At 34.4% G+C, this 10,892-nt stretch overlaps 5 protein-coding genes across 5 annotated transcripts; all 5 read right to left on the bottom strand.

Moving 5' to 3' along the window:
* Positions 1 to 368: 368 nt before the first annotated feature.
* Positions 369 to 728, bottom strand: ATG8 (ubiquitin-like protein ATG8; the record flags this gene model as incomplete). Its single annotated transcript, XM_003670425.1, has 1 exon — positions 369 to 728. The coding sequence occupies one exon, from the start codon at positions 726 to 728 to the stop codon at positions 369 to 371; it is 360 nt and encodes a 119-aa protein (XP_003670473.1).
* A 437-nt stretch (positions 729 to 1,165) lies between these two features.
* Positions 1,166 to 4,381, bottom strand: ILS1 (isoleucine--tRNA ligase ILS1; the record flags this gene model as incomplete). Its single annotated transcript, XM_003670426.1, has 1 exon — positions 1,166 to 4,381. One exon carries the CDS (start codon positions 4,379 to 4,381, stop codon positions 1,166 to 1,168), a length of 3,216 nt encoding a protein of 1,071 aa, XP_003670474.1.
* A 414-nt stretch (positions 4,382 to 4,795) lies between these two features.
* Positions 4,796 to 6,757, bottom strand: SSA3 (Hsp70 family ATPase SSA3; the record flags this gene model as incomplete). Its single annotated transcript, XM_003670427.1, has 1 exon — positions 4,796 to 6,757. One exon carries the CDS (start codon positions 6,755 to 6,757, stop codon positions 4,796 to 4,798), a length of 1,962 nt encoding a protein of 653 aa, XP_003670475.1.
* Positions 6,758 to 7,813: 1,056 nt separating this feature from the next.
* Positions 7,814 to 8,419, bottom strand: NDAI0E04160 (40S ribosomal protein eS8; the record flags this gene model as incomplete). The annotated part of the gene is made up of 1 exon (XM_003670428.1): positions 7,814 to 8,419. The coding sequence occupies one exon, from the start codon at positions 8,417 to 8,419 to the stop codon at positions 7,814 to 7,816; it is 606 nt and encodes a 201-aa protein (XP_003670476.1).
* A 1,301-nt stretch (positions 8,420 to 9,720) lies between these two features.
* NDAI0E04170 (ubiquitin-conjugating enzyme E2) lies at positions 9,721 to 10,494 on the bottom strand (the record flags this gene model as incomplete). Its single annotated transcript, XM_003670429.1, has 1 exon — positions 9,721 to 10,494. One exon carries the CDS (start codon positions 10,492 to 10,494, stop codon positions 9,721 to 9,723), a length of 774 nt encoding a protein of 257 aa, XP_003670477.1.
* Positions 10,495 to 10,892: the final 398 nt, after the last annotated feature.

Genomic DNA, 10,892 nt, shown 5'->3' on the forward strand with positions numbered 1-10,892 from the left:
TACAAAACACAATAGTAAGTACAATCTCTCTGTGTATTTATTTGATTATACAAATATATAAAATAGTTGAATATATAACGTTAGAAAGAGAAAAAACGTAATAAATAGCAAAAAAGTAACTAACTATAACTCAAAAAGGTAGCATTTCGAAAAAAAACTGTTAATTTGCCCTATTTGAACAAATTTTCCAATATAGCAAACATGTTCAGACTTTTTGAGAGTATTATATTTTCTCTAGATACAGTTATTTTCCTTTTCTTCCTCCTAAATGCATGATGTTTTTATTTTTTTTATTTTGTTGTATTATCGTGTCGATTATCCTAGCTCTGTAAAAATCGTAAGACTTTATCTCGGTTTTGAAGAATCGTTTACTCTTTATGACCAAAAGTATTCTCACCTGAATACGTCACATATAAAAACCCATCTCTATCTTTATGTTCTTGATAAACGGCAGACATTAAAGCTGCTGTTGGAGGCAAAGTATCATTCACGAATATAAATATAGCTTTCTCAGGAGGTAGAAGAATTCTCTTCCTGATTACGTATACAAATTGACCAACAGTAAGATCTGCTGGAACTAAATATTTACGTTTATCAATTTCTTGAATATCTGATTTCTCCGCCTTCTCACAGATGACTGGGATTCTGTTCTGGAATTTCTCAGTTATTCTTTCAGATTCTGCCTTTCTTTTCTCAAAGGGATATTCTGATTTAAATGCTGATTTCATCGCTTGTTGCTTGTTTTTGTAATAGTAGTAGTGATATCTTACACTGACTGTCTTTATTCCTTGTCTTATGAATAACTTAAAGTTCTTGATGGCCTATCTCATATCATATCTGTTTTTAATTACTAATGTGGATAGTAAAAATTACGTATTGTGAAGAGATCACAGTGAATTGTTTTTCTCCGCCCCTTATTTTATCAACTGCAAAAATGATAATGCCCCACTCAGGTTTCGAACAAGAAAACAAAGATAATAAATAAGTTTCCACAAAGGATAAAAAATTTATTTCTTCGATGAACTAAATAAATTAACCTTACTTATATTCGAGTCTGATTTTTAATTTTTAATTTTTTTGTCAGTCATTTCTTTCTATTAAATAAAATATACAATATAGAAGATTTTTCTAATCATTATATTATTGCTTTCGCGTCTATCCCAAGTTATAATTTAAAGATCTTCAACTTAAAGATAGTGTCATTGATGGATTGCTCTTCATCAGCAATAGCACCTTCCTTTCCACTACTCTTAGTAATATCAGATCTACAAGTCTTACTGACCATATCTAGATGTTGCTTAACAACGTCTTCAAAATCAATGGTGTCTTTAACTAGTTCATATTCAACTAAGACGTCATCAGTAGCATTTAGACCACACTTTTTTCTTAATTTTTGAATTCTGTTGACTAGCTCTCTTGCAAGACCTTCAGTCTTCAATTCTGGATAAATATTGGTATCTAAGATAATTAAAACTTCTTGATCAGTTCTGGTTTCTTGACCACTTTGAACGGCAGATTCTGGTAAACCTCTGATAACATTCAAATCACCTTTAACTAATAGAATATCAGCAACTTGTAATTCACCAGTTTCTAAGTATTTTTGAACATCAGCAGATTTTACAGATGGTAAGGCGTCCTTAACCTTCTTAGCATCTTTTTTCAACTTCTTACCTAGAACTGGCCAGTCAGCAACAGCTTTATATTCGACATTGTATTTAGCTTCGTCAGTGGTAATGATGATATCACGGACATTAAGTTCTTCAGCAATATAGCTCTTTAAAGATTCAACATCCTTCAAATATTCTTCATCGCTATGCAAAATAACTAAAGTCTTTAATGGAGTCTTCAAAGAAATTGTCTTCTTTTCACGAATATTTCTACCTAGTTCGATGACAGATTGCATTCTAGCAACAGCCTTTTCAATAGCTTCATCGAATAATTCTTCTCTGACTTCTGGATAAGACAAGAAATGAACAGATCTGTCATCTTTACTGAATTGAGATAACACATCTGCTGGAATAAATGCCTTCAATTTCATATAAATACTATCAGATAAGAATGGAGTAAATGGTGCCATAGCACGAACGAAAGTGAATAAAGCTTCGAATAAACTGTTTAATGCCTTTAAACAATCTTCAACACCATTTTCACCCTTTAAACGACGACGATTGAATCTAATATACCAATTTGTTAATTCATCAATAAAATTCAATAATTTTGGAACAACAGTGTATAATTTATATAGACCCATTTCTTGATGAATAAATTGAACTAAAGATTGCAATGAGGCTAGGATCCATCTATCCATAACGTTATCACTCTTCATGTTTGGATCGTATTTGAAATCAATATCGGAGGTCTTTTTCAATAAGGCAATTTGACCATCTAAAAACTTGAAAGAGTTCCACCATGGTAATAATACTTTAGAGACAACTTCTTTAACACCATCTTCTTTAAACTTCAAACTTTCAGCTTTCAAAACTGGAGAATTGATCAAGTATAATCTTAAGGCATCAGCACCGTATTTTTCCAAAACAATATTTGGATCTGGATAGTTCTTCAAAGATTTTGACATCTTTCTACCATCAGCGGCAAGGACAATACCAGAAACGATAACATTCTTATAAGGAACTTTACCGAACAAATGGGTACCTAAGACACTTAAAGTATAAAACCAACCTCTTGTTTGATCTAAACCTTCAGATATGAAATTTGCTGGAACTCTTTCATTAAATTTTTCAGTGTTTTCAAATGGATAATGTTGAGAAGCGTATGGCATAGAACCAGATTCAAACCAACAATCGAAAACTTCTTCAATTCTTCTTAATTCACCTTTACCTTGTTTAGATGGGATAGTTAATTTATCAATGATATCACGATGTATGTCAGTAATACCTGTTACACCTGTTAATTCTTCTAATTCAGCAATGGAACCAACACAAACAACTTCCTTGAAATCATCAGAAACCCATAATGGGATTGGAGTACCCCAATATCTATTTCTCGAAACATTCCAATCACGAGCGTTAGCAATCCAGTTAGCAAATCTTTTTTCCTTGATAACATTTGGAACCCAGTGAGATTTTTGAACAGATTCCAACATTTGTGGAACAATGTCCTTAACTTTAACGAACCAAGCTGGAACAGTACGGTACAACAATGGGGTATCAGATCTCCAACAGAATGGGTAAGAATGGCGAATTTGTGTGGCATAAAGCAAGTTACCAGTGTTGGTTAAATGTTTAATGATCAATTTATCAGCATCCTTAACGTAAACACCAGCGAAATCAGTGACTTCACTAGTAAATTTACCTAAATCATCTAATGGATTTGGGAAAGTTGAACCTGGTTGAATAATTCCAGCAGCTAAACAAACGTTGAAATCCTCTTCACCAAAGGCTGGAGCATTATGGACAATACCAGTACCTGAATCGGCTGTAACATAACCATCAGAAATGACTCTGAAGGCAGTTTCCTTATATTCTTCGGCAAAGTATGGGAATAATGGTTTATACTTTAAGCCGACTAATTCGCTACCTTTTATCTTTTCAACAATTTTATATTTTTCATCCTTTGGTTTCTTGTATAAAGACTTGATTAAGGCTTCTAACAAGATGTAGTAACGATCTTTCTTTTCATCATAAATCTTAACATATTCGAATTCTGGGTTCACACACAAAGCCATATTTGATGGTAAAGTCCATGGTGTAGTAGTCCATGCAACCAATTGAGTCTTTTCTTGACCTATAACATCGAAACCAATAGTGACGGCTGGATCATTAACATCTTTATAATTTTGTTGAGCTTCGAAATTACTCAATGGAGTGGTTAAACCAGTAGAATATGGCATCACTCTGTAACCACGATAAACTTGATCCTTTTCGAAAAGTTCCTTGAAAGCCCACCAAGTAGATTCCATAAAGGATGGGTACATAGTCTTGTAATCATTATCAAAATCAATCCAACGACCCAATCTACCGATAGTTTTTCTCCAATCGGCAGCATACGTCATGACAATCTTTCTACATTCATTATTATAGTTATCAATACCATATTTGTAAACATCATCTTTACCCTTGATACCTAATTTCTTGTCAATGATATGTTCAATTGGGACACCATGAGTATCCCAACCGAATCTTCTTTCAACGTGATGACCTGTCATGGTGGCATATCTTGGAACGATATCTTTAATAGTGGATGCTAAGATATGTCCATAATGAGGAGTACCTGTAGCGAATGGAGGACCATCGAAGAAGGAGAATTCAGGTTTATCTTCGGTTAATTCTAATGATCTGTGGAATGCATCGATTTCATCCCAGAAAGCTTTAACTTCTTCTTCTTGCTTCGAGAAGGAAAAATGGGTCGTATTATCAGACATCGTTGAGGTCCTTTGCAAGAAAATACCGGTATATAACGCTATAGATTTATATAAAAATACAACCGTGGTATCTATAATAGTTGTGTTTTTAATTAATTAGATACCTTCGCTTACTTGATAAAAGATCATCATCAATCAATCGATCGAGCTGTACCATCAGTGTGGTTGTCTGAAGCTACCTGTGAAAAAAAATTTTCAACGCGAAAACCTGAGAATGACTCAGAAAGCTCGGACACTTCAAAAAAAGAGAAGCATGTCACAGTCTCTAGTAATTATATAGAGGCGATGTAGCGTCAACAAAAGGAAGGAACTAGTAAAATGTTAAGAATATAGACAATCATATATATATATATCAGATATTTATAGAAGTTGCATCTAAGTAATTTAGAGAAACGAAAGAAAAGGATTGCCCGCTCAGTCAACTTCTTCAACTGTTGGACCAGAATCACCACCTGGGCCACCTCCACCTGGTGTTGGCCCTCCACCTGGCATTGGACCGCCGGCGCCTGGCATACCACTTGCACCTGCGCCTGCACCACCAGCAGCACCATAGAATTTAGTCATTATTGGATTAGCAGTACCCTCCAATTCCTTTTGTTTGTCTTGGTATTCCTCTGTGGAAGCAGCTTGAGAAGCATCTAACCAGTTAATGGTTTCTTGGGCAGCGCTGGTCAAGGCGTTAGTATCTTCTTCTCCAACTTTCTCTTTAAAAGCGGCCTCACTTGCTGTATTCTTTAATTGGAATGCATATGTTTCTAATTGATTCTTAGCTTGAACACGTTCTGCTTCCTTTTCATCTTCTGCTCTATATTTTTCAGCTTCAGAAACCATTCTTTCAATATCATCCTTAGATAGCCTACCTTTATCATTAGTGATGGTGATTTTGTTGGATTTACCTGTTCCCTTTTCGATGGCAGATACATTTAAGATACCATTCGCATCAATATCGAAAGTCACTTCAATTTGAGGGATACCTCTTGGCGCAGGAGGGATACCAGATAGTTCAAATTTACCTAACAAATTATTATCCCTTGTCTTTGTTCTTTCACCTTCATAAACTTGAATTAAAACACCAGGTTGATTATCAGCATATGTCGAGAATGTTTCTGATTTCTTAGTTGGAATGGTTGAATTTCTTGGAATCAGTTTAGTCATTATACCACCTGCAGTTTCAATACCCATAGACAATGGAGCTACATCCAACAACAATAGATCTTGTGTCTTTGATGATGTATCACCTGTCAAAATGGCAGCTTGAACTGCTGCACCATAGGCAACAGCTTCATCTGGATTAATAGATCTATTTGGTTCTTTCCCGTTGAAAAAATCAGTAATTAATTTCTGAATCTTTGGGATTCTTGTGGAACCACCAACTAAGACTAGTTCATGGATTTGATTCTTGTCTAATTTTGCATCTCTTAATACTTTTTCAACAGGATCTAACGTCGATCTGAATAAATCTGCACAAAGTTCTTCAAATCTTGCTCTAGTGATTGATGTGTAAAAATCTTGCCCTTCAAACAAAGAATCAATCTCAACAGAAGTTTGAGAAGAAGATGATAGTGCTCTCTTGGCACGTTCTGCTGCAGTTCTTAATCTTCTCAAAGCTCTTTGATTTGAAGTCAAATCTTTACGTGTCTTCCTCTTAAACTCATTTGCTAAATGGGTTACTAATCTATTATCGAAATCTTCACCACCTAAATGAGTATCACCTGCTGTAGCTTTAACTTCAAAGACACCTTCATCGATAGATAATAAGGAAACGTCAAAAGTCCCACCACCTAAATCAAAAATTAACACATCATGTTCTCCTCTACCTTTCTTATCTAACCCATAAGCAATTGCAGCAGCAGTAGGTTCATTGATAATACGTAAAACGTTCATACCAGCAATAACACCTGCATCCTTTGTAGCTTGTCTTTGGGAGTCATTAAAATAGGCAGGAACAGTAACAACAGCATCATTAATTTTTGTCCCTAAATAATTCTCTGCAGTCTCTTTCATCTTACTTAAAACCATTGAAGAAATTTCTTCTGGGGTGAAAGTCTTAGTTTCACCTTTATACTCGACTTGAATTACAGGTTTACCGGCTATTTCAATAACTTTGAAGGGGAAATGTTTAATATCTTCAACAACTTCATGTTCACTGAGTTTTCTACCAATCAATCTTTTAGCATCAAATATAGTGTTGCTAGGATTAATTGCAGCTTGATTCTTTGCTGCATCACCAATTAATCTTTCGGTGTCTGTAAATGCAACGTACGATGGTGTGGTTCTGTTACCTTGATCGTTGGCAATGATTTCTACACGATCATTAGCAAAATGTGCTACACATGAATAAGTTGTACCTAAATCAATACCTATAGCTTTTGACATGGTGTTCTTTTCCTTCTTTGACTGGTTTGTTTACAGTATAATATAGAAATCTCAAAAACTAGATAAAACAAGTACAAACCGGTGATGGAGCAACAAGGAAGTTAGATTTACGTTACATTGTATTTATACTGAGCTTTGTTCTAGGGAAAACTATTTCAAGCACAGATTGGAAAGTATTAAATTATGAAATCGGAAGATGTTCTAGAAGATTCCATTACCGCAGTCCACTCATCAATATCTCTGTGTGTATCTGGTGCACTTTATGTTACAATGTGTTTCCTTCCCTCATTGCTAATAGTAGAATTATGCATTTGTAGTTCTCCTATTTTTGCGACAGTATTTGCTATGACAATTTTAGTTAGCCCCTTTTGCGACGCATTGTCAGTTGTTTGATTTGATAGCGCCTGCATCATCCCTTGTAGTAGCATAAAGTAACAACTCTGTCTAATATTTAATACTCTAACTCCATAGGGATTCATAAAGTGATGTCCGATGTTATTACACATATGCTTTGGAATATGATAGCCTATGATTTGGTGAAATAGGTAGTGAAATTTCTAACTTGATAGTTAAATTCTTTCCTTCAATAAAGCTGCATTCTCAAATAAATAGTCAGTCAACTTCTAAAGTTCTCTGTTGAAACTGGCAGTGAACTTTAACAAAACTCAATCTATTGGCCTTATAATTTCGTACCCACTATTCGCGATTTAGTATCTAAGAAAGTTAATTTATAGAATAAAACCATATGGATGCATGCTCATCAAGGCTGCTCCTGCTCGTATAGTTTTTGAAACCATCAATATGGAGCTACTAAATCTTCATACTTTTAAGTAGAAAAATATTTCATGAAAAAAACGCTTTATATACGTTTAGAAAAGACTTGTATTTATACTTATGAAGAATTGATTTTAAGCAGATTATTTTGAATGTGAATGAGTGTATTATGATAAACTAGAAATTAAGGAGATGTTAAAAAGATATAAAGTTTTTTAAAGAAAAGAAACATTTAATAGTAAAAGGATTAATTTATGATTAAATTTTTTGTTTCTAAGCATTTTATTTCTTAGCGGTTAATCTTCTTAAGTAGAAAGCTAATTCTTCACCTTCTAGAATGTAACCATCACATCTACCTGATTGACCTGGTCTTGAAGAGATACAAGCGTATAATCTACCAGCACTGAATTGATGTTCAACAGAAGCTTCAATCTTAGCAGAGGCAGCTCTAGAAGCCCATTTCTTTTCAGAGTTCTTGGTCTTAACGATTTCTTCTTCAGTACCTTTACCGGCCTTCTTCTTACCTAAAGTTTGACCGTAGTGACCTTCGTACCATTGTCTGAATGGAGTAGCATCGATTTGAACAATAGCAGCTTTAGTTAAAGTGTTAGTTCTAACCAATTCATTGTTAGATGGATGGTAAACGACACCAGCGATTCTGGTCTTCTTAGCAACACCTTCAGAAGCCCAAGAAAAGTTACCAGTTTCAATTCTTAAAGCTCTGTATTTCTTGTTACCACCTCTGATTCTAACAGTGTGAATTCTCTTACCACCAATCTTGGTGTTAGCTGGTTGACGACCTAATTCAAACTTTCTCTTCTTTCTGAATTGAGCACGTTTAGCACCGGTGGCTGATCTTTTGTGACGAGAATCACGAGAAATACCCATTTTTGATAACTATTTAAACGTAAAAATAAATAAAAATTTATAGTTTCTTGTTAGTACATCTTGTTTGTTTTTTTAGAAAATTTCCATTTTGTTTTAAAATTATAAGAATGAAGATTGTTTTAAGCTTTTCAATGTTATTATAATGTCTCAGATTTTCTGTGCTTCATAAATCATGCATGGGGTAGAGATCTTAATTGTTTATGTTAAACTGTTTGGTTCAAATATGGGATCTTTTTAGAGTTACATGTGCTTCGTTATATTTGATGATCTATAATATTAGCACTCTTCCAATATATTTATTTTCTGCATTATTCATTCCTTAATGTAACTAGTGGGAAATGTAATTTTTTTTTTTGATTTGTTTTTGTTTTTACGTTATAACCGATTCATTATTTCATCACGAATTAGTTCATTATATGATATCTTTATTCATTCTCTGGTAGTTTTTCCGCCTAATAGTGAGTTATTTCAACAATCATTCTAATAAAATCTTCGCATTTCACATTGGTAACGCTATACCACATACGTTTTGTCTGGTGTTGTTTGGTTTCCCTTAACTAATGGGTATAAAATTCGGTATCAACCTTTAATTTTACCTGTTTTCTATACATTGAATCTACCCAGTTACTCAGTACATAGGTAGTAGATAGTAAGTAGTAGGTACTGGGATATCATTGAGAGCGTCCTACTGCGATAGGAGGACGGTTTACTGAACTATCTTCCCCGGTCGCCTGGCCCGGACGAGAACTTTCTATCTGTACGCCCGCCTATCCTCGAGACGGGTTAGAGAAGTTCTTTGTTTGCCGAAGGAAATTTGAAAGTTGTGGAATCTTCTTTGTAACTGACTCGATATTTTTGGTTCATTTTAAAAGATGCACGGATGTTTGACGGTCACAAAGGGAGCAAGGGTTGAATTCAATTTTACGTAACGAAAACAAAAACAATCCGTGCATAGTGTCAGCGTAAGGTACATTAATAAAGGACAGTTCAGGAAAAAGACAATACATAAATCACGACCTACTTCCGTCTAAGTGTGATAACAAATAACAGGATGTCTAGTACCTTGTGCAGAGGCGGAAGAAATCTTAACATAGTTCTTATTCATAATAAGATCTTATTTCTTTCTTCTATAAATTATGTGACCATTGTATGTACTTTTTACACAGTAAGTGCATATCTATATTTGAGCATATATATTTACTGCACTTCCCTTCGATAAAACGCATCTTTTTATCATTGATTAGTATTCTGGCTTGGGTAATAATATATATTAAACTCCCCCTTTTGGGTTATCCAATCCATTATTTCATAAAGAGTCCTAATAAGAACACAAATATTGCAAAGACAATATAATAAATTGATGAACTATGTGGAGTATCTTTATGTAATTGTTTATTTTTCTGTTCCTCTTGTAAAGCTGCCAATGCTTGTTCTGCACGGATTCTATCCTCAGGATCCATAATTTCCTCTAATGTAATAACTTTTTCCTTTGATGCTTCTAATATAGGATCATTAGAATGCTTAGCATTCTTATTATTTCCATTCTCTTTCTCTTTCAGTATTTCTTCCTCTCTTCTTTTAATTTCACTCCAATTCTTTTGAACTACATCAGGGAAAACCATCAAAAACCTAGTATTCTGTCGATTATTAAAAGCCACAGAATTCATAGCGAATTGTCGCTTTTGTGAATCAGTAGTGACAATAGACCCCGTCGTAGCTTCATCACCAGTCATGAAACTTAACAACCCTGTCAATATCGTCGAAACTGACCAACTAGGGTTCCATAGATCAGGATGATAATCACTCATCGATAGACATAGTCTTGTATTTTCTTTAAAACGACCGTTGGGCGTGATCATTCTAATAGCTGGAGGCTTATATGGGTAATCTGTTGGGAACGTCAACGTCCCATGGTATTGACCCTCTGAATATGGCGAATCTGGAGGTCCCGTGATGATATAGTGCCATTCTAATATATTATCTTCATTGGGACGTGCTAAGATGTATGGTGGAGGTGTTTCCGTTAACGTTTTATATTCTTTTGTTAATCTTTTGAATGCTTGTTTGGTAGCCATTAATCTTTCTTTGTCTGGGTTGTTTTGAAATTTAAAGACTTTTTAAGTAGCTCTTTCTGTTTATATAGTAATATTGATGAGCTTATTACGTTACTCGAATCTTATTTAACACTTACCATACTTGGAGAATAGTTCCTAAATCTAAAACTGAATCAGAATTCATAACACTCCAACTATTGAACTTAATTTGGCTTCCTTTTTCTTCCCGTTCCGCGCCCCGTAGAAATTAGGCTGGGGTGTACGGGATGTGGACAAGTTGTTTGGAGATGCGACACACAACAAAAAGCGACACAGAAAAAAAATACTGGTGACTACATGGTATATATATATATATATACTAAAGAAAGTACGACAGTTTACAAGGAAAAATTAACTTATTAATTATTATATTATTATAT

This window comes from Naumovozyma dairenensis, chromosome 5, assembly GCF_000227115.2.
Source record: "Naumovozyma dairenensis CBS 421 chromosome 5, complete genome".
Lineage (NCBI taxonomy): Eukaryota > Fungi > Ascomycota > Saccharomycetes > Saccharomycetales > Saccharomycetaceae > Naumovozyma > Naumovozyma dairenensis.